Source organism: Taudactylus pleione, unplaced genomic scaffold (assembly GCF_031769625.1).
Source record: "Taudactylus pleione unplaced genomic scaffold, aTauple2 ptg000567l, whole genome shotgun sequence".
NCBI lineage: Eukaryota > Metazoa > Chordata > Amphibia > Anura > Myobatrachidae > Taudactylus > Taudactylus pleione.
The window spans coordinates 2878582-2902513 of NW_028284969.1; the positions used below are offsets into that span (position 1 = coordinate 2878582).

The 23932-nt window shown below is 44.8% G+C and overlaps 1 protein-coding gene across 1 annotated transcript in view; it reads left to right on the forward strand.

The window, feature by feature from the left end:
• KCNU1 (potassium calcium-activated channel subfamily U member 1) overlaps positions 1–17376 on the forward strand; it is a 260592-nt gene extending 243216 nt beyond the window's left edge. The window contains exons 23-27 of the mRNA XM_088453055.1: positions 1631–1696; positions 8021–8160; positions 10983–11177; positions 14106–14206; positions 17187–17376. Of these exons, the coding sequence (XP_088309181.1) occupies positions 1631–1696; positions 8021–8160; positions 10983–11177; positions 14106–14206; positions 17187–17376 (692 nt within the window). The remainder of the gene's footprint in view (positions 1–1630; positions 1697–8020; positions 8161–10982; positions 11178–14105; positions 14207–17186) is intronic.
• The last annotated feature ends 6556 nt before the right edge of the window (positions 17377–23932 follow it).

The following is a 23932-nucleotide window of genomic DNA, read 5'->3' on the forward strand; positions in this document are numbered from 1 at the left end:
AAAAATTACACACACATTGTAGTCCCCCAACCCAGGAAATAAAACACACACACATTGCCCCCCGCCCAGGAAATAAAATACAAACCCATTGGCCCCCCCACAGGAAGAGATAAAAACACATTTGTCCCCCACAGGAAATAAAACACACATTGCCCCCACACAGGAAAAACACACACACACACACAAACACTCACTTTGGCCCTCAAGTAAAAAGAAAACACACTAGCCCCACAGACTTATATACTTTTATTTAGTTATTTATTTAGTTTATTTACCTCAGATGAGTTGAAGAGCTGCCTCACTCACGGATCTGATGGGCTTCTTGCAAAGGGTGAAGGTGTTTAAAATACCACCTTGATCAGGGAAATGTAGAGGAGGAACAGAATTTCCCTTAGGGTGATATTAGCAGTCGACAACTGGCTGCCTGTACTGTGGCGCTGCCCGTCTCCCCATAAAACCTCGCCCTCAGTGCAATACTTGGCTGGTTGACCTCAATTATGTCACTCAGCCGCGACAAAGATGGGTCACGGCCTGCGCTGGCCACATCTGAGCCAGAAGATGAGCCCAGCGTAGCCCCTGACTTGGGCTTCCAGTTATATTTGTAACTAGATGGATCCCACCAGTGATAGCATGGCAGTAGCCCGTGGATAGAATAGCAGTAGCCCCGTGGTAGATAGGTAGAAGTCCTTTCTCCAGCACAAACACTTGTTTTAGGACTTTTCTCTACTTCGCAAAAAGACCTGGTAATCTTTATACATCCAATTTACAGCAATACAGATATACTGTACAAATGGCAACAATGATAATTAACTGTGGATACACATACAAGACTTTGGCACATATACAGGGTCATCCAGAAAGATAGATCCAAAATCCTGAAATTCATCAGCTGTATATGAACAATATACAGTGGTGGCCAAAATTGCAGACACTTTTTGAAATTTTAATGATTTTCAACTTCGAATGCTTATAAAAACTGTTACACTTCATGCAGTGCATTGAGCCAACCAATGTTTGGAGCTCTTCCTTCTTTAGTATGTGATGCCATGAGACAATTATAGCCTCAATGAATTGTCTTTTATTGGATGGACGCCTCAGATGAACCAGTTTTTTCAAACGGAACCACAAATGTTCTATGGGGTTCAGATCTGGGCTGTGTATTTGACCTCTGTTTATTGTGTTGAATTCAGCATTACATTTCCTTTCATTTGATATATGAATCATTGCACTGCGTGAAGTGAACCAGTTTTTATAAGCATTCAAAGTTGAAAAACATTCAAATTTCAAAATGCGTCCGCAATTTTGGCCACCAGTGTACACCATTGCCTTTAAACTATAATAACAGGGCAGACGGACCCCATTTCCAGTCATCTAGATTACTAACTTTTACTATGCCATTCTGAGTTAATATAGAAAACAATTCAGTTTTGGCTCAAAAGCAATAAAGTTGCTAACTTGTAAAAATGCACCACATGTCCCATCAAGGAGGATAATTTAAATTAACAGTAACTGTGCAAAGTCTGCCTGCTGGGAGAGCACATGTTGGCATGATGATAGGAACCAAGAACTTAAAAGCGCGACTGCTGTGCCCCCTTTACCAATGACTCTCATTCTCTTTTGTCTCTAACAGCTGCCCTGCTGCTGCCCAGCGATCGGAAGGAGCCGGTGTTCAGGATTCCAGTTATCACAAAGCTGAGTAAGTCTTTCTGTGCGCTGTAAATTTACAGGAGTAAATCTGCTCTCTGCATTATTAATAGGGTTGAGTTTGAAAGTTCCTCTTGGACGCTGAGCAAGCTCAATTTCTCGGTGCTGAGTAAACAGAAGAGGCAGCTTGGCCTGGATATGGTTGTACTTATGGATGAGTCAAAATTAAGGCGAACGGAGAGCAGAGCTCATAAACTAAAAAATGTGTGTATGAAATTAGAAATGTAACCCTCCTTCATTAGCAAAAGGGTTTATGACATGTCTGTCGAACCACATATTTGATCAGTCAAGTGTTGAAAGGGGGTCGTAAAGTACATATATCCAGATTAGTACTATAGAGTAGTATACAGATGGGCGCCTCAGTTTTCCTGAAATACGAACACAACGTAACCTAGGGGTTATGAGTCAAATCGAGTCCCAGTTCGGAATCACTTTGTGGTTTCGAGTGGCATCTAGTCCCAACGTAAGTCTGCAGTCAGTTCAGAACTCTAAAAACTGAACTCGGGCTTTGGGCTGCATGTAAACAGGTCCAAATGACATGATTTTAGCTGTTTTTTAATGATTTTTAAGGAATCCAAAACTGAACTAAAACACTTGAAGGTGGTTTAACCAAAACACGTTAATTAATTAGAAACCAAAACACTGGGGTCTGCACACATATCTTCATTGCATCTGAAGACCTTACATATTGTAGCGCCACTCGCTGAAGCAGCAGGGTAAAGCATGACTGGTCTATGTATTAGAGATGTGCGCAGAGCCCTGTGTTATTGTTTTGACAAATCCACCATCAAGTGTTTTCGTTCAGTTTTGGATTTCATTTAATATTTTATAAAAACAGCTAAAATCATGTAACTTGGATCTGTTTTTGTTCTTATTGTATCAATAACATTTCCAGTCATTTCCAGACAACCTTGACAAATTTTGGCACCTGAAATCACTAGAGAGAGACTTACGTACATGCAATCAAAAACACGCAATATTTAGATCCGAGATCTGACTTGCGGGAAGACCCGAGCTGGGGTTTGGTTCGACTTTGGTGTTCAGCAAAACCCAATCGCACATCTCTACTATGTCTACGGGGGTATGTAATACATAGCTATCCAGTTAAGAATGCACTAGTTATGGTAGTAACTTTATATATTGCGTTCTGATACAACTATTTTGGATTTTACACTGCGCTGTCCATCTTTTACGCTCTGTCACTGGGAGAGATGTATCAAACCTTGGAGAGAAAGTACTTACCAATGAGCTTCCAACTGTCATTTGCTGGCTGTGTTTGAAAAATTACACTTAGACGCTGATTGGTCGGTTCTGTCTCTCTCTTTACTTTATCTCTCTCCAAGTTATGATACATCTCCCCTATTGGGTCTTTTTAGTGACATAACTGTTGAGGTTGCATAGATCACAACAGCGACAGGGCCCTGCACTACCATGACAAATAAATGGCAACAGCTCGTCATTGGACTACGGTCGGTTGTCTGGTTAGTGTTAGCACGAGGAAGCACAGTGAAAATGCAGGATATAAGTGAGGTTTCTTATCTAAAACATCTCCAGACCACTATGCAGTGACGTTACTGTGCAGTAATCCCAATGTTTATATGTCTCCCACCGCCTTTTAACCACTTCTTTGCCAGAGGGGACTGTAGCGCCTCGGAGACAATGCTGTACTGTGGGTACTGTACTGAAATTGTGTGCTGCATTGCTCGCCGCGGTTTTACATCTTGTTCTTGCTGACAGATTCCCGTGTCTGTCCTTGGCTACATCACTAGTACATGCCTGCCAGTGACCTGGCAAATGCACGCTTGTTATTTTATCATTCCTTTTCCTGTGTTAGCAACGATTTTGCTGCTAAACGCAGCTAATCAGCACACATGCCACTAATTAAATCATCGTGTGTGTATTAGCAATGAATCCACCTCACAAATAAAACCGACGGGTGTCTACAGTTTAATTAGGAGCCCTCCAAAGGTTTCTGCACGCTGGGAGGTGATGCTTGTCAAATTAATGTTACATGGCACAGCCTGTTATGTGACTGCACGGGGAGGCTCCCTCACTTTCTAACCAAAGCAGAGTCGACAGCTCCTCAACCACAGGGAAAGGTTCTGTTTGAGGCCTGTGTCATCTTACGTCTGCTGTAGAATCCTACAGAGATCCATTACCGTGTTCAGGGTTATATCACGCTGCAGGATATGTAACACAGAACAGGTGATTCAGAGATTACAGCTGATGTAAATTAACAGGGAAACAGGGTTTAGAGTTTATTTCCACTCATTATTTTTAACCCTTTCTCTTAAAATGTCATATATACAACAATGCTGATTATCAGTGACACAAGGACTGGAATGGGTTAACTAGGTGAAATGTTAGCGCCAACGCTGCTTACTGCAACATACTGGTGCCGACTGGTCATGATGACGATGGTGCAGAGCACCTGGTTGCAGCAACCATTCCTTAGGAGCATTCACCCCAATAGTCACTACTATTCTAGCTGCCTCTACCTAGGTAGGTACATCTAGTGATGCAGGCACACACCTGTGCTATCATTCGCTAGACTAATTAGTCCTACTCTGCCTGAGTTCCATTGTCTACACAAGTTTCTCTCAGAGCCGTAACTAAGGTGGTATGACGTGTGCCGTGGCACAGGGCACCACAGTACGGGGGACACTGTTCGGCTTGGTCTGTGAATTTTCTACTTATAATCATTCTCACTTGTAGCTTCCTCTTCTTTGATCCCTGGCAACTCCTGGTCACCACATCTCCTCCCTGTCCAACTCTCCCTCCATCTGGCCACCTCACCTCCAGTCACGTCCTTCTTTGTTTAACGCATACATTTTAAAATACTGTCATACCCAGGACTCAAACCCATCACCCATAATTATTGGGTATTATCACTGCAGCCATTGCATTCACACTGTATTTGGCAGTGACACCTGGATAACAGTGGCTCTGGTAGTTTGTACAAAGGGATTGTTACCCCTTCATCATCATACTTGACAAATCAGATTTGTCATGCCCCTTCCCCATGTGGTCATGCCCCTTTTTTGGGCATGCGCCTTCGGTTCCAATTTCCAAAAATTGTGTATGGTGGGGGGGTTGGGGGTCTTTCTGGCCAAGGGCACCAAAAAGTATAGTTACGGCTGTGGTTTCCATATATAGCCTGGTTCTTTTTGTAACACCCCAGCTTATTTTGTTTTTCTGCCAGTGACCTTTATGAATCAGAGCTTCCTGTCTATGAATTCTTTGCATGTTGTACTGACTGACTCACTGCGTATCGCAACTGCGATCGTGGCTGTGATTACGCACGCAGTCTGCTGTGATGCTATGCTAATCCATTGTGATCGCTATGCGGCCGCAGCACTTCATAAGGACGCCCACCTTACCTTACACACATCGGTAATGGTTAGCAAGACTGCAAAACCATCAGTAACATCGAGTACCAGCACAGCCTCACACACACTTGCACAAGGTCAGACCTTACTCAGAAATTGCTAACTTCATCGCACGGTGTGAGTACTCAAGCTGCGTATGGCATCACAGTGGATAATTTTTGCACGCCCCTGCAATGGCGCTTGAACGCACTGGCACGCCTGCATTTCGCCGACCACCCCCCCGTCACGACTCACAAAATACACTTCCTATCAATCACTCTGTGATGGGTCTGCATAGTTTCTGCGATTGCAGTTCCTGGTTTGCGCACTCGCACTGAGATGCATGCGCAGAACGCAACAATCGGCCAATTGCGTACGTAATCGCAGTTGCGATCCGTAATGAATCAGGCCCTTCGACCCTTAGCTGCCAGCCCTGACCTTGCTCTGTTCCCTGATCTTGGTCTGTTCCCTGACCACCTGTATGTTAGCCAGCAGCTGCCTAGTGAGACTAAAGCTGGGTACACATTGGAGCAATGTCAGACCGATTCGTCATTTCATAATGACAAATCGCCTACATCACTCAGTGTGTACCGACAATTGCAGGCTCCAGCAGTCGCCAGTGACGGTAGCCAGGTTTGATGTGCTGCACATCAAACCTGTCGACATCGCTAGCGACTTATGGTAAGTTAATGAAGGATGGAACAGCAGGGGTGTATTTAGAATGGGTGCAAGGTGTGCATTGTCTGGAGTCTACTGCTGCTGTCACTTCGCTGACAGCAGCCGGGGAGAGAGGAGGGGGCCCCGAACGGGAAGTGAACACGGACCCCCTCCTCTCTTAAAACGCCCCTGCGGAAGAGTGATTGTTCCGTTGTTCAATAACTCTTTCAAGTGTGGACGGGCAATCCCCGTTCAAGGGCATTCGTTCCAATGTCGGAACAAATGCCCATCGGCTTAGTGTGTACCCAGCTTTACTTTGAGTTGTGACCTGTAGCTTCCTTGCAAAAAAGCCTGCCACTTCCTTTCTGCAGTCCTGGTGATGATTCCCCATTAGACTCCATGCACCATGTAAGCCAGTGAAACATTACACCTGCTTATTAAATGATCATTTCTGAGAGTCACAATATACGTCGTATACGACTTCACTCTACAGTATATAATATACATGACATATCATAGTCGCTAGGGGACAAGTACATTAGAAGTTTTGATAAGCCCTGTTCCTCTCACACACACATACAATGGAGGCAGGAGTTTTGTAGGATAATGAGAGTTCATTTTATCAATTCAACCAATGGCGCTACTGATAAACATTGTAAGTATTCATCAATATGATGTCACTGGTTTCTAGTAAATTGACTGACTGCATTCTACAGAACCTAACAAGTAGCTGGCACCACTACAAAGTGCTGTTGCCAACCTTGTATTAAACAGCAAATAAGGATTTGTCTAGAATAAATGTCTCAGGGGCATATGTATCAAAACTGGTAGAGAGATAAAGCACCAACCAATTAGCTCCTGACTGTCATTTTTTAAATATGTCCTGTAAAATGACAGTTAGGAGCTAATTGGTTGGTACTTTGGGGCCTATTCATCATAACTAAAATTTCTCTGGAGGTAATTAGGTTTAGAACTCACATGGAGTTCTACCTAGTTACCAGAGGAATGCATCATTCCTCCTCTTCATAACTATCTATTTCGAAAAGCTGTCATTTTTGTGATGACAGCTTTTCAGGAAATAGATACTTTTCCCTCTCTACTCTAACTTACCGCAGCTGTAATCAGTGCTGCACATGCGCTGTCACATCTGTAAAACAAGCGCATGCGCAACACTGCCTACAGATGTGGTAAATCTGTGTGCCCCCCCCAACCCTCTCAGCTCACTCCCCCCCCCCCGCTCACCTCCCCCCCGTCCCCAACTTATCTGCCCGCTGCAGCCGCCTTCGGCTCTGTCTGCTGTTCTGACACTGTGTTCTCCAGGCAGAACACAATAAAGTTTAGAAAAAATATAAAATCTTTTTTTTTTTTCTAAACTTTACTGTGTTCTGCCTGGAGAACACAGTGTTAGAACAGTAGACGGAGCCAGAGGAGAGACCAGAGCGCCGGAGGGGGACGCCGGGGGACCTGCACACGCTGGAAGCAGGTAAGTGTTACCTGCTATACGTCACCTCACAGTGGCGGATAATAACTCCATCAAATTCCGAAAATACATAATTTTCGGAATTTGATGAATAGCATAATTTCCATATCCCCATACTAATGTATTAATGTATGGGGAGTGTGGAAATTAACGCAGGTGGACTTACCCAGGAGATATCAGTGTCTTCATGAATACTAAAATAACAGTAATTAAGGAAAATGTCCTTAAAAACTTTATATTTAGTGTTGATGAATAGGCCCCTTTATCTCTTTCCACTTTCTCTCTTTCCAAGGTTTGATACAACTCCTCCTCAGTTAAAAACATAAAGCAATTGTTCTTAATTAGTAATTACCATATCTATCCTATTTACAAAAAGCAGTTGTGGGGAAACTTTTGTAAACCCTACCAGAGTCCAACGAATGATGAGACAGATCAAAATATTTGAATCAACTCACAAATGCAATATATAATGTACCTGATAAATCCGTCATTTTTATTGACAGCTGAACCAAACATGTCAATATGTACATTATGAGAAGTGTAGTGATGCAATGTATAATGGAGTCTTTGGTAATCACCTAGACTGCACAAAAGCTGGGCGTCTGTTGTAGTATATATTATATTATAGCAGATCAGACTATGTTAGTGCTATACAGGTAACTGTTAATAATAATTATTATATTATTTTTACTGGTTTACTCCTCTTACAATATGTTATAACAGCTTTCACCTTTGCTTGTCAATGTAAAAAGTCATCTTCTAATGTGACATCTCCTCATTCATACATGTGTTACTCTTGTTGCTCTAACAGACGACGCATCAAACATCACATTTATCCAGCAGGAGATGTATGCTGACCACAAGCGTCCAGTCACCAATGCTATTTGTACCTCTGCATTTGCATCTGGATCTGTGTTCTCTGCATGTTTTTTAGACTGTCTGATGTCAACGGTAAGTGGCAGTGCAGCACAAGTAAGGATTTGCCATCTCACTGTGGTGCTGACCAAGGGGGAGATGTGTCAAGCCTTGGAGAGAGATAAAGTGGAGACGTTACCCAAATCAGCTTCTGTCATTTATCCAGCGCGGACTTTGAAATGACAGTTAGAAGCTGATTGGTGGCTTTGGTTTGGGCAACTACTGCTCTTTATCTCTCTCCAAGGATAGATACAATCCGCCCCAAATGTCAGGAGCATATGTTTCAGTCAGATAAAGAAATCAGGGCTTTGACTGTCCATTACCTAACATTAGTTCTGAAGCAAAGGTGGTTTAATCTCCGGAACAGCTCCGTTATTCAGCATTTTGGTATCAGTCTGATTCCTGTCTTTTACGGAGTGCAGAAATTTGGAGAAACATTGTTTGGTCTTGGGATCCACAGTATTATATGTATATATATAATATATACAGTATAATGCTTGGTGAAACAACAGTCTTTGTAAAAGCTGATGCTTCTGTACTAAATAGTACATGATAATACATTATAAGGCTATGCCTCCTTTCTCAGGTTCTGTCTATATTCACCGTCCATACTATCTATCCTGGCCAGGCAGTGGGATTATATTTAATTCTTCTTACACTGTCCCATTGCTGCGATTACAGCCAGCATAGCGTACATGCGGATTCATTAAGCTCTTAGGAGAAGATGGCCATTGAGTACAGTGGCTGCTCCTTACAAATTGCGTGTGACAACTTACATCCGGAATAGGTGAATCTTCACAAGGCTGGTTAGATAGCATTCACCCTGGGGCTGAGATGTGTGTGTTTTCTCTATACAGCATGCTATATCACTGTATCCGGATGTCTGTTCTTATTCTCTTTATCTGTTCATATCTATTCAAAATGAGAAGGCGAAATAAAATAAAATTACATTATAGCCATGCTCATTGAACTTCTCTCACTTGGTGCTGTGCCACCTACATTGCAGCTGCATAACTTGCCTAGGTAATTCTGGCCCGCAGTGTATTGTCCCTGGATATCGTATTCAAATACTAGTATCTATATATGTTTTACAATACAACCTCAGGGATTCCCACGGGGGTTACAGTAATGCTATAATACAGGTATATAGAGATCAAAGTCAGTGCACTATTTATATGATCCTATAATGTACAGATGTGTCTACATACATTTATCCTCCGTGCACTACAAGTCACTTTACACGTAACGCATGAGCGCCGTACGGTTCGGTAGCGCAGAGTGTCTTTTTTCATGCAACTTTTTTTCCCTTAAAATGCATCATATTTGCTGCACAAGCAGCTTATGCTGATTAAAATGATATGTGACATTCCTGTATTCTGTGTGCGACTGTGGCTCTATCTGCATGTGAAATGCTACGTTAGTGTCAGCGGCTGTGACACTGTAATGTAGCATTTCGCATGTAGATACAGGCACAGTCGCACACAGAATATAGGCACGCCGCATATAATTTTAATCAGCATAAGCTGCTTGTGCGTCCTATTCACATTACTTTGCGAATGAGACACATTTTAAGGGAAAAAGTCGCACGTAAAGACGCTCGGTGCTACCGCCAGTATCACTCATCTGCCATGGCACGACTAGAAGGGCTGTATAACGCGCAAGGAGGCTAGATGTACAGTATGTGGACACATCAATTTATGAGGTATTTCCAACAAGTACAATGAAAGAATAAGTAACACAAATCACTTACGGCCTTTTTTACGGTGTTCCGGCGATAACCTAGTTTATTACTGTTTATAGCAACAATAAAAAAAATCTAGTTTCATCCCCATTTATCAAGAAATGTTCACCATGGCAGATGTGTGATACTGGCTGGTAATGGTAAGACCTACCGTTTCACCAGCCAATCGTAAATCCACTTTCATTAAAAAACATAGAAATTTAAATTTGTGCCCTGTATGGCTGCACCAGTTATTTACAGCCTACACTGCCGTCTTGGTGAGTGATAGACCTGGGCCTCTATAGAATATTGCTGAGGGTAGTGGAAGTCATGTGACCTAGAACAAGAACAATCGATGATCAGTATGTAAAGAAAGCGACTGGCTACAACTTTGTAGCATTCTATCTGCAGGAATTGCAGCTTCCTGTTCACAGCTCTCACTATTCCGTGGCTTCCACGGCGCACTCCCATTACAAATTTACATATACACACACAAGAGACTATTTTACATAGCACACAAATCAAATTGTTTCTGTTACTAGAGCAATGATTATTACTCTAACATTACACGACAGATTAACAAGTACACAGGCAATCAAATAAACTGAAACATTTTATTCTTCTTATGCTTAATATCAGTTATTTGGAATGTTAAGAAGGGTTTCATGACTACTTTCAAATAACAAGGACCAGCTCATTCCTGTCCTAAAACTGCTTGAAGTGCTTTGTAATGTATGGATGATTAACAAATACAGTGCATGGACATTATTTCATAGATTCAACACAATTTGCCGCTTTCATTGTGACTCTGTAGTGTTGTTAAAGGTTAGATATCAGTTTGGATGCATAGGGGGTCTTAAGCCTTCTACTTCAATCTTGTGTTAACATACACAGGGCATGGCTGGGCTAAAATCCAGTCTCTAAACATTGTAATACTTTGATTGGCAGCTGGATGTTCTAGCTCCACTCACGTCAAGCCTTGCAAATCCGAGTCTAGCCAGTGCCAATACAAACATGCTCTATCCTTACATTAATAATACACTTAAATATGATGACAAGTAACTAAGAAGTTTGTTTTCAATTGTTTATAATATGTCAAAGATGTTAAAAATGACCAATTATCTTTATACTGTCTCAGTCATATTACAGCTGCAATATAGTGCCCCTGCTGCAGACCTTGGTGACAGGAGGGAGAACCCCAGAACTAGAAGAGCACTTGGCTGATGACTATGCTTTAGAAATGAGTGCACATAACACGAAGCACATTGCTCCCCAAGATCGCTGCAAATTTTCCCTGATACCCCTAAATGATCAAAGGATGTCTAATACCAATGTGAGTCTTCTAAGCAATGTTACCGGAATAGGAAAAGTGTCTGAGACGCCAGATCAGTGCTCTCACTTCTTCTGGTTCTCCCATTTATGGCAAGACCAAATGGCTCCTCTAGCTGTACAATAGATTAAAGGGCACACATTTAGACTTTATTGCTAAAAAGCAGTATTTATTTTCGCTTAATGCAGCATGTTTTGGGCACATACTGTAGCTTTTGGTAAGTACAGAAACATGTTGTATTTGGGTTAGGTTTGAAATGCAGACATAATGTTGACATTCATCATGTCGGCATGAGAATGGCCATAATGTCGACGTTGCCCATGTCAACATTCATCATATAGACATGCCTGCACCCAACGGCTCCAGCAGCATCTTCCAAGATCTGGCAGTCATGTGGCCGTCATATGTCAGAGCTCCAATCCTTTGGTGTTCTGTTCTGGTAAGTATTTCTCTAACATCCCTAACCCTAATCCCTACTCCTTCCCCTAGTGCCTAGCCCTAAACTCCCAGTGCAGCCTAACCCTAAACTCCATGTGCAGCCTAACCTTAAACTCCCAGCGCAGCCTAACTATAAAACACCCAGTGCAGCCTAACCCTAAACTCCCAGCGCAGCCTAACCCTAAACTCCCAGCGCAGCATAACCCTAACCTCCCAGCGGAGCCTAACCCTAACTACCCAGCGCAGCCTAACCCTAACAGTGCAGCCTATCCCTAACCTCCGAGCGCAGCCTAACCCTAACAGTGCAGCCTATCCCTAACCTCCGAGCGCAGCCTAACCCTAACATCCCAGCACAGCCTAAGTCTAATCTCCCAGTGCATCCTAACCCTAACCTACTGGCGGAGCCTAACCATAACCTCCTAGTGTAGCCTAAGCCTAACCTCCTAGCATAGCCTAACTCTAACCTCTTAGAGTAGCCTTTCCCTAACCTCCCAGTGTAGCCTAACCCTTACCTCGCAGTGCAACCTAACCCCAACTACCCAGCGCAGCCTAACCCTCCCAGCACAGCCTATCCCTAACCTCCCAACGCAGCCTAATCCTAACATCCCAGCGCAGCCTAACAACATTCTGACAATGTCGACAATTGTTAACCGTTAGCTGTCGACATTTTAACTGATGATATTGTGATGCTGACATTATAAATGTATATGTACATCGTTATTGTTGACCTTTTGGAGGGACACAATGCTCTGGTCCTGGACTTCCCTGGTAATGTATGATTGGTGGAGGCTCCAGAGGTGGGGTTGCAGTACAGTCCAAAATTCAAATAGGGGAATCACACCAACTGCCAGTGGGTCCCAGCCAGTGATGTTTGGCAGTGTGTGAAATGACAGTTGGTGTGGCTCCCCTATTTGAATTTTGAACTGCGCTGCAGCCCCACCTCTTACCAGGGAAGTCCAGGACCAGAGCATTGTGTCCCTCCTGGAGAGGGTCATGTTGGGAGGTATGCCATTGCATTTAGTGGTATTAAATATTACATTAAATCCTCTGGGGGCAATTCAAATAGCGGTGATGGCCGCAAAGTGCTAGAGAAACGGTCGGAACTCCAGCTAGAGGAGTGCAGGAAAATGTAAGATGTACAGTTGTAATCAGTGATTAAGGCAAATGATACACTGCTACAGTATGTTTAAAAAGGGAAGAGGGTCACAGATGCTTAAAAAAACCTATCAGTAATGAGATATAGTCCGAAAACTGTTGTAAAAGTAAAAGATTAATTAATTAATGCAGTGTTGTCTCTGACACTAAGGGGCCTATTTATCAAGCCTCACATGCGCAGTAGGTAAGTTGGACAGAGTCGCAAGTACTATATAGATAGCAGGCGCTATCACTATACTGTACAGGCTTTGGGCAGGCAGCCACTTATCAGACAAAGGACCTGATTCAGACTCACTCGCAAGCGACCGTTCGCTCGTTTCGCGGGCGATATTTCCAAACTGCGCATGTGTATGCATCCCAGTGCGCGTGCGTGAACCACTGCGAGTGGTCTGGAAGGGCTCGCTCGCCCAGCATAGACAGCCCATCTGAATGAGTGACAGTAGATGCCATTTGTGGGAGGTAACAGGGGCAGGGCACTACTAACGGGGGAGTGGAGGTGTGAACGCAGGCGTGCCTGAGTGTTGCAATGCCATTTCAGAGGCGTGCTTGCGGCAGGGTATAGTCAACCTCAAGCGCTGCGATCGCATTAGATGGTGCTCGATGTACCAATGCTTTTAGGCACTTCCAGGAGATGACATACGCAAGTGGGCATCTTAACAATGGATGGTGGATGTCTACATGCACAAAGTGATCGCACGCCAAGACATAGTGGGTGTGCTTATGTCTTGCCTTGTGATCGCCTGCCTTGCTGGGTGTGTGCCAGATTTGTATAAGCTGGAAGCGAGCGATCGCATCTAGCGAGTGGGTCTGAATCAGGTCCCAAGTGTCCGGTAGAAGGATTCTGATCAATACTATAGCTATAGTAAGTTATCTGTCATCGCTGCAAATAGCAGCAATAGCTGATGACGAAGATTACTGGGCTAATATTCTGTTATGCTTGATAATTAAGGGCTGCAGTAAGTTATAATGTAGAGGCCTTTTCTTTAAACTGTATGTACAGTATACAGTAGTTTATAGACAAAACACATCTGGCATCTTTACCTACAGTGTGTATAAATTGTATGCATATACCTAACGTGTGGTGTGGAGTTTGATAAGACATTAATACGGAACAGCACCCATAACATTGCCCCTGTGATAATTACTAGACTACTATACATTTTATAGTTGGCATGTCCCTGGTGAAATGATTGGCTTGTACCTGGGCCTCTGACTGCTACAGTTAGACTAGGAGCCCCTTGTTAATGATAGTGCTACAAATGTCATATACTGTACATGCAAAGTCACTAAACTAAGTATAAAGCTATGTTGAGCCTCTTTATTTTCCATTCAATAAAGGGAGAAACATATGGAGAGTTGTTCAGTAGCGCACTGGCATGTGGCATTATCTGCTTTGGTGTCTATCGGCTCATGGATGACTCCAACCATTGCCAGACCAGGTGAGTGAGCTCTAATAGTGAACTCTGCCATTTAGCTATATGGTGACCATATGCTGCTATAGGTTATATTTCAGTAGTAATCATTCAGTTAGTCAGACAGACAAGGTTTGAGACTGTGAAACTGAACTATTACACTTACATGATGAACTGCAATGTACAAGTAAACCATTTTTGTGATGCACACATACTATAAGCAGGATGTCCATCTTGGAGGAGAAACCTTAATTTGTCTGGATAATGGAATAATGCTCATGATGTGTTTTGACCCCGAAGGTCTCAAAACATGAAAACCATCAATGAACAATTTGTGACATAATAATGAAAGTCTAGACAGTTTATCTAATGAAACTTACTTATAGAGACCTAAATTGTAAGGCTGACCCTAACCACCCCAGGGCCGTAGGGAGGAGAGTGCAAGCTGTGCCGTTGCCCAAGGCACATGGCCCTGGGGGCGAAAGCATTACTGACCCATGGCCCCTGCATCTGGCTAGCAGGGCGTCTGGAACGTTACCCTGCGGCCAGTGGTGCTGTTTCAGTGCTGCCGGGCACGCAGCCTGCATTGTGTAGAGCCACCCGGAGCGTCCAAGCTGATCTACCTTTCAACTGCCACTGGCCCTGCCCCCTTACACAACATTATGGGTTTGGGGGCGGGGCTGGCACCGACTTGTAGTAAGCCCTACTTTACCGCTGCCCCTAAATCTCCAACGTCCACATTCCCTCTCCGCTCCTCCTCTTGTGACAGACACCTCATCCTGGTCATTTCCTCTCACACTCATCGTTTAGTCAGACTTTCAACCAGTCTCTCCAACCTTGAATGTGCTCTTAAAACATACCTCTTAGCAGAGCTTACCAGCCATCCTCATAACTCGCCTCTCACCTCTTTAATTTCTCCACATACATTCTTCTCAGTTCACCCTTTCTGTTTAACTGTTCACCCCTTCCCCATAATTTTTTTTCATATCACAACTAAGTACTAAGGGCTCGATTCAGACCCGCTTGCAAAATGCGTTCGCACGCACCCAACGTATGCAAATCTGGCAAAGGCAAGCGATCGCATGGCAAGGTATTAGCACGCCCACTATGTCTTAGCGTGCATCGCTCTGTGTAGACGCACAGACGCCCACCAGCCTGTCTTAAGACGCCCACTTTCCCACATCATGTCCCGGAAATGTAAGCAACCATCGAGTACCATCGGAAGCGATTGCAGCAGTTGTGGCAGACCATACCCTACCGCAAGCACGGCGAGTGTTTCAGTGTCAAATATCAGCCAGGTGACGTGGCTAATTATGCACTCTGAAACGGCGTTAAGACGCTCAGGCACGCCTGCGTTCGAACCACCACTCCCCCATTTTCATGGACCATCCCCTGTCTCCACCCACAAACGGTTTGTCCTGTCACTCTTAACTAGCGAGCTGTCTATGCGCGGTGAGCGAACGCTTTCCAATCGCATGGACGAGTTCGCACATGCACACTGCAATGCGTATGCATGCGCAGATTGCAAATATCGGCTGGCTGCGTGCGAACGCAGCCTAGGAAGTGGGTCTGAATCGGGCCCTAAGAGCCTAATGCAGGAGATTTCACAGACATCTTCTGCAAATGGCTAACTATCGGTGCAGATCGCAGTTGCCATTATTATCCATGGGAACTTTGATTGTACGCCTATGTACCAAATTCCAAAAAGCGAAGCTCACGATCCCTCTCCCGCAGCTTATGAAGAAAGGAGAAGGGCACTGTGAAGAGAGGAGAGGAGCACTGTGAAAAGAGGAGAGGAGCACTGTGAAAAAAGGCAAAACAGACAGCAGGCACTGGGGAATGTTATTCCGGAATGAAGCAGAATTATTAGAAGGGACAGATGATAGTGTTATTATTACTATTACCTCTGCACCTACCTTGTCTATCACCCAGACCTTCCCTCACTGGGGCCCTCACGAGGACGCAGATCTCCAGGAGCCCAGAGGGCAGTGGGGTATCTACCATCTCCGGGGGTGGCAGAGACCACAGCTTGTACCAATGACTGTGCTGATGACCGGGGCACTGGGCTGTGCGACAGGGGACAACGTGCTGGGGACGGTGTGAAAGGTTGTGCACCGGGCACCATGACAGGGGGTAGAGTGCAGTCAGACAGGAGGGTCGGATATTACAGACGGGGGGTATTAGAGACAGGGGGTTTTACAGATACAAGGAAAATTCCAGATGGGTGTATTATAGATACAGGGAATATATTATTACAGACATGGGGGATATTACAGACACAAGGGAGAATATTACAGATACAGGGGTGGTAGTATATTACAGAATGGGGATATAACAAGCGGGGAAATATTACAGACGGAAATATTACAAAAACAGAATATTACAGACAGAGGTGGCTGATGTCAGGCACAGAGGGCTGATGTCAGGCACAGGGGATATTACAGCTCGCAGACCGGCAGCCACCGAGAGAAACCACTGCTGTTCAGTCCGGCGCCGGGACCCATCTCTACAGTGGCGCCCGTCATGTACCGGGGCGGCTCTGCCAGACATCCTGAATAACCTGAGGGTTACACAGATATCCGATGGTCACTCAAGTGATCTGATGCGGCATCCCCTGGGTGCAGCAGTGGATCACAGAAGCCAGCAGGAGGCGTCTCTTGCAGCTTTATCATATTGCGTACAAAGACACAGCGTATATCTCTGAATCAGGCCTTATATTGGACAGTATTATGCCGTTTCAGAAGGAGGTTGAACAGAATTGTAAAAATAATTTTATTAGCTCCAATTTATAGTGCACTACAGTGTTTTTTTTATTTTTATTAACCCCTAGTTCGTTTGCTTAAAGTCAGTATTGCAAACGATATACATTACTGTTATGAGAGTGTGTTTTCCTTATGTAATAAATGAATTGCATTACACTGCACCCAATAATAAACACAAGTAACTGGTGCCCTAGAATTGCACTCAAGATTATCAGGACCTTTAACTTTTCACCACCCTGTTGCAGGTATGTCATCACTAGGCCAGGGAAGGACTTCCGTCTACAAGCCACCGATCTGCTTTACTGCCTGGTCCCATGCAGGGAGCAGTCATGTCATCCAGACTCTGGAGCAACAACATCCTCCGAAACCTCACAGGGAAGAAACCCGGAGCACCAGTTGTTCCACAGCTCTGAAATTTTGTTGTCCATTGTATAGGTCATTGAAAGCCCAGGGAAAAAAGTGGGTGCAAACACTGAATTCTCCATCCACTGCGTCTAAATGACCTTTCCTATTGTATGAAATATTGTTTTGCGGACTATCTTATTGTTATTGGTACTACAGGTTTGTCAGAGTTACTAGCTAGTTTTCTGTTGACAGCATTTTTGATATATATATTTTTTTTAAGTTGCTAAATAAATAATTTTTGTGGTTAAGACAAAGCTCTGGGCACCATTATTGGACCTTAGTCTACCTGTTTCGAACGTTCTCAGTGTTTGTTCCTGAACAGGAACCAAGTACAGAACCCCTTTGTATCAGAGATTCATTGGAATGGCCCTCTCCCCATATCAAGAAATATTGTTCAAAGAACACTCAAAAGGATCAGTCTTGTCGTCTGGACTCTGGAGCACTGACACCAGTAGCATCTTTGGAAACTTCACTGAGAGGGAACCCGGAACACCAATAGTGCAAACGCTCTTTGTCTCTCTCATTGTCCAAAGTATAGGTCAGGGAATCCCCACTGAAAATATCAGGTGTACATTGCTGGATTCTCCACCCACTGCCTGATTCAGAAGTGGACGCTAATGCCGCCACGACTGTGACTTTATGCCAATGCCACAGCCAATGGTACTCATACAGAGATGCCCATCGGCTGCGGTGCTAATCCGCCAATTTGCATAAAAAGTCGCACCATCAAACATTGCACCAGCCCTATGGAGACGCAGAATGTCCATCTGAACATGGCTGCTGGAATCCATGCAACTGCATAAAAATGTGAAGTTGCTAACCATGACACATCCGAGGCGGATGGCCAGCCACCCGTTACCACCCAGAAACACCCACTGAAATTCCACTTCTCTGTGTCCAAATTCCTACTGCGTCTCCCAGTGGTAACCACCATGATGCATGAGCAGTGTGACTTAGGTGCATGCACAGACTTAAAACATCGACCACTTGCGTCCAACATGGACACTGTACAAGGCCCTCAATGTTCAGTAAAACATTCAATAAATTTATGTTTATTAATAGGAGGAGCATCAGCTTACTGTGGGGCCTATTGAAGACATTTCTCATGTTGACTCTGAAAAGTCTAATTTCTTATTGTATGTTTTCTTAACGCTATACTGTAGCGTTAAGAAGCCGAATGACTGACATAAGAAAAAAGGTGGTTTAAACCTCAAGGATGGGAGCTGGCATGGCTGCTGATCACCGGACTTAGCTGCCCTACGGCAGTGTAGGTGTGTGTCTTTGCGTCTATTTAAAGGCTTGGGCTGTGAACCAAAGCCTCCTTGCACCACTCTTCCCACCCTCCCTTCCTTTTTGAGCCTCTTGGTTTGGTGGTTTATCGTTGGCTATTTTGCGGTGGGAAAGAATGGCAGGTCACCAGTCCATGTACAATTATTTAATTTAGATGCACTCCCTTCCTTGACGGGTAGTTGACTGCACCCCCCTAATGGGGGCAGCGTCATTAACCTAACAGGTGGGTAGTCAAGTTAGGAGGTCGAGTAGATACCTTTGTTGTTTATAGGGGTTTTAAAGTTGTGTTTGTGCACCTTGGGCGATATCTGCCTGCAATGCATGTTATTTGGCCATCCTTTCTTTGCCACCATACTTTCTCTTAGCTATTTATTAAATTAAATATATATTTAACAGCTTTGGGTTCCAGTTGAAAGATCGACAGTAAAAAGGCTGACAAGAAATAAGTCAACACCAGATGGTCTACAGTCAGTAGGTCGACAGGGACAAAAGGTTGACACACAAAAGGACTATACGGATGTAGGTCGACAGGTACAAAAGGTCGACAAGGTCAAAAGGTCAACATTGGAATGGTCAACAAAAAAATTGTAGACATTTTTAGGGGGGAGGGGATAAGGTTAGGCATTTACCGGAGGGTTAGGATTAGGCACTTATTCTGACAGCTAGAGTTAGGCACTAGGAAGGACGGTTAGGCACTTACCGGAGGGTTCGGGTTAGGCACTAGGAGGGAAGGTAAGGGTTAGGCACTTACCCCAACAGTTAGGGTTAGGAACTAGGAATGACGGTTTGGGTTAGGCATCAAGGGGAGGGTTAGGGTGAAGAGTAGGGTTAGAAGACCAAAAAATGTGTTGGCAATTTTTGTGTGTACCATTCCAATGTCGACCTTCTGACCCTGTTGACCTTTTGAACCTGTTGACCTACTTCCATGTTGCCCCTTTTTTTTTACCTGTCGACCATTTGTCCCTGTTGACCTGTTGACTATCTTTTGGTGTCTATCTAGACATTGTCTACCTTTTTACTGTCAATCTAATGTACCACACTCAACAGTTACCTACCAAATCTACGTCTCAGTCGCTTTATTTATTTATTATTATAGTATAGTTGTTAATTGATTTGGACGCATGACATATCTCATCTGATAAAAGGTTTAATGATTTTGCAAAATAATTTACCAAAGACCTGTTACTGGGACAATAGCTCCAATAAGATAATAAGATAATATTGAATTCAAAATGTGCATCGTTCATATTGTTTCTTTAAGTATCTGTTATATGGTTATATATATCCGACCTGGATAATGCTTATGAACCTTTATCAAATACACACTAAATCAAAAATGTATAAAAATTTGAAAAATTTAAAAAGTGGATTAAATGAATATTAAATAATATATACTCAATTCACAATTCATCTGCCTTGCTGGCTTATATTGTTTCATTGTTTTTTTTCTTTATTAATATCTAGGGCAAACATGGTTGAATTGTATAAATTCTGTGGTAAGGCTTATTTAAAAAAGGCTAGGTGGCGTTAGGTGAACCACTGAATCTGTGCCATGATAGTGGGATCCGCCCAAGCAAGTTTAAGAAGGGGTGTGACTACACCTATCTGCTGCCCAGGTGGAGTTGTGGCAGCCAAGCGAGGCCAGCAAAGACCAGAAAGACAGTGGAGGCCAGCGGCCATACATGCAAGAAGCAGGTAGGACTGAGACTTTGCATGCAGTTGTTTGTAGTAGCTGCCCTTGAGAAGTGTGGTAGTGCCCTGAATGGGGGGGGCTAGGCTGTTCCTTATTTTCCCTTAGTGTATGCTGACAATATTAAAGCATTATTTTGTTTGCCTTAACCTGGACAAGCTGTATGGTGACCCATATTTGTGCACCCTAATACTGCACCACTGACCACTCTACTGAGCAAAATATCCCAGAACGTCACACAGCAAAGTTATCAATTGAATGCAAAGTTAATTTTTCTTAAGTATCATGTGAGTCTTATATAAATGGGAAGTGATCAAACATGGAATGACATAGTGACAGCGTTCACCCAGGTGCAAAGTGCTATGGATGAAGGATGGTAGGGGTAAAAGGAATCCATCTTACATAACACTTACTTTCACCATGACGGCCGGATCAGTGGTCAGGTTGTATTAAATTTGGGCCTGATTCAGAGATGTGGAAGCTAATGCAATCGCAGCTGCCACCCCGCATGTAGCTGCTGGGCGAATTCCGTTCCTGCTCGCAGCGCCATGGGTGCCCCAGGGGTGAGGGGCGGGGCTCTTACACGGGTGATGTTCCTGATACTGCGGGGCCCTCCATGTCTGGCTCAATGGATGGTGCGGTAGCTGCAGTGCCTCCTGTTGCCATGGACATGGCATCTATCGCTGGGCTCCTGGTCTCGGTGGTGGTGGAGCCATGACCCCATTTTTGCCTGCCCAATCGTCAGGTGTTGGAGCACCTGGGAGTATGGCGTCCACGCCGTCTCCTGCCGGAGATGTCCGCTCCCAGTTATCTCCGTTGGTCTCACAGCTGGGTACCATGTGTGGGTTGTCTTTTTCTGCTGTTCCTTCTCAATCTGATGTTCGTTCCACGCTGCCTGTCTCTGGTTCTGGTGCTGCTTCTCTTTCTTGGGCTCCCGCCCTGGTTGTCGGGGCAGTTTCTTCTGCCTCTTCTTTTTCAGATGCACCCGATATGGTTGATTCAGAAGTGGTGTCGGGGGGCGCGTTCGTCGTCAGTGCTGCACAGTGGTTCCTCCTCTGTGTCCTCAGGTGAGCTGTTTACCCTATCTAACTTCCACCCCGCGACATCACTATATTAGGTTGTCTGCCGAGATCTGGCATGATCTCGAGGTCTGGGAATCATTTTTGGTCCAATTTACTGGTTTGCTTTTTTGGCCTGCCCACCCCCTTGCCTAATCTGCAATTGCAACTTTTTACGGATGCAGCGGGTTCCATGGGCTTTGGGGCATATTTGGAGGGTTCTTGGTCGGCCGCTGCTTGGCCTGCTGATTGGGTCAGTTGCGGGCTCACCAAGAATCTTCTTTTGCTAGAGCTGTTCCCAATCATGGTAGCTATTGAGCTGTGGGGTGAGCACTTGCACATCAGGCACATTGTTTTTTGGTGCGACAATTTGGACATTGTGCAGGCAGTGAACCGTCAGCGATCCTCGTCGTTGCCGGCTCTGCGTCTCTTGGCACAATTGGTGTTCAGGTGCTTCAAATTTAACATTTATTTTGTTACTCACCATGTCCCAGGGGTTCAGAATTCCGTTGCAGAAGCCCTGTCCTGTTTCCAATGGGCCGGTTCCGGTCTCTCGCCCCCACTGCTGCTCTGGTTGGTGATTCATGCCCCTCTCACTGTTCTCAGGTTATCTCTTTAGCTGTCCGCTCTATTGCCCCGGGAACTCTTAGATCTTAAAGGGCTGCATGGACTCAGTGGGAGATGTTTTTTTCTCACAAGCATGCGCAAGGTAAGGCCCTGATTCAGGTTCTGCTTTCTTTTGTCTGGCACCTTTACTCCCCCGGTAACTCACGCGCAGTGGTTGCGCAGCAATTGCCGGGCATTTCTTTCTTTTTGCGTTTGCGAGGCCAGCATAACTTTAAAAAAAGTTTCTTGGTAAGCTGGGCTCTGAAGGGCTTGGCTCGCGTAGCTCCTCTTCCTGATGATAGTAGACATCCCATCACGCCTGCTCTGCTACTAGGCTTGGTTCTGGCCCTTCCCTCGGTTTGCTCCTCCTCCTATCAATCGTGACTGTTCCAGCTCGCCTTTGCGATGGTATCGGCGAGCTGGTTACTTGTTCTAAGACAACCCTTTCTCCATTAATGCGATCACATATACTTATAGCCGACTCTGTGTTGTGCTGGATTCTCCGCTCAAAAACAGATTAGCTGGGGCACGGCCGCTGGGTCCCATTGCATCCCTGCACTGACTCCCGGTTGTGCCCGGTACGCCTATCTCGCGCGTATTTGTTGGCCCGGCCGTTGGTTGAGGGTGCCTTGTTGATGCACGTTGATGGTTCCCCGGTTACCGTCTTTCAGTTTTACATTCGGTCACTCGGACTATCTCCTCATGATTTCGTTACGCACTCCTTTCATTTAGGGGCTGCTGCTGATGCTGCTGCCTGCGGACTTTCGCTGTCCGATTCAGGATCTCACACGTTGGAAGTCGAATGCCTACAAACATTACATACAGTACGTTGATGGGAGGAAATGTTTGACTTACTTGCTTTCTTTGATTCTGCAGATTGTTAATTTTTTGACTTGGGTGCATTTTTGCCATTCGTCACAATCTCTGGGTGGGGGCCCCATGGGGTTTTGCCTTTTTCCCCTGCAAAAATTAAGAGACTGATTGGCTGTGGTACTCCTAGCAGGTTTTTACCTCGGGCCGTCCTCCCCTCCCTACATCTTTTCACCTTCTTTTTCTTGCTCGGTCAGCATCTATGGTGTATTTTAGTATTCTGTTCATGCCTTTCATTTGTTTATTTGCAGGTGGCCAGTTGGACGAGTGCTCGGTTTGGTTTATAGGGCATTCTTAAGTTTTTTGGGCTGCCAGATCTAATTTGGTCCGTTCGTCCTCCTTGTCTGTAGTGGTACCCTGGGTTCGGTGGTTAGATCAGCGTGGTATGCTTTGGGAATCCTTACTACCAAGGCTCCGTCAGTTGGCTGAGGAATTTGGTCCACCGGCAGTTTTGGTGATTCACCTTGGTAGGAACGATTTAGGAACTCGGTCATCTCTTGACTTGAAGTTCACGATTGTCCGGGATTTGGAGTTGGTGGCACAATGGTAGCCTTGGTGTGTCTGGATTTGGTCCTCCATCATTCCACGACAGCATTGTCGAGGTGGGTGCACTGGCATCATGGTGGATTAGGCTAGACGCAAGGTAAATTCCTTTGTGACTAGAAGGATGGCAGCTATGGGGGGATTCAACAGTTTTTCACCTGTGCATACGTTTTTTGGATGTGCACCTGTATAGGTCGGATGGGGTCCATCTCTCTGATATGGGCATGCGCCTTTTTCTTGAGAGTGTTTTCAGCGTGTTAGACAGTTTCGTTTTGAGTTAGGCGGTTGGTGGCGGGCTTGGCTCCTGGTCGGTGCTGAATGTGGCGAGAAAGAGCTGCAGCCGGGGGGTCAGTGAGTGATTAATAGGCAACTCCCCTTCGATACACCTTTGAGCGGATGGGCCCTATTGAGGCAGCAGCTTTGGTTGGATAACCAGGCTGCGAAGGTATAGGGGAGTAACAGTTAGCCTATGTGCTTACTGAATGGGCAATTGGCTCTGCAAGTTTTATTTACATCTGTTGGTAATCAC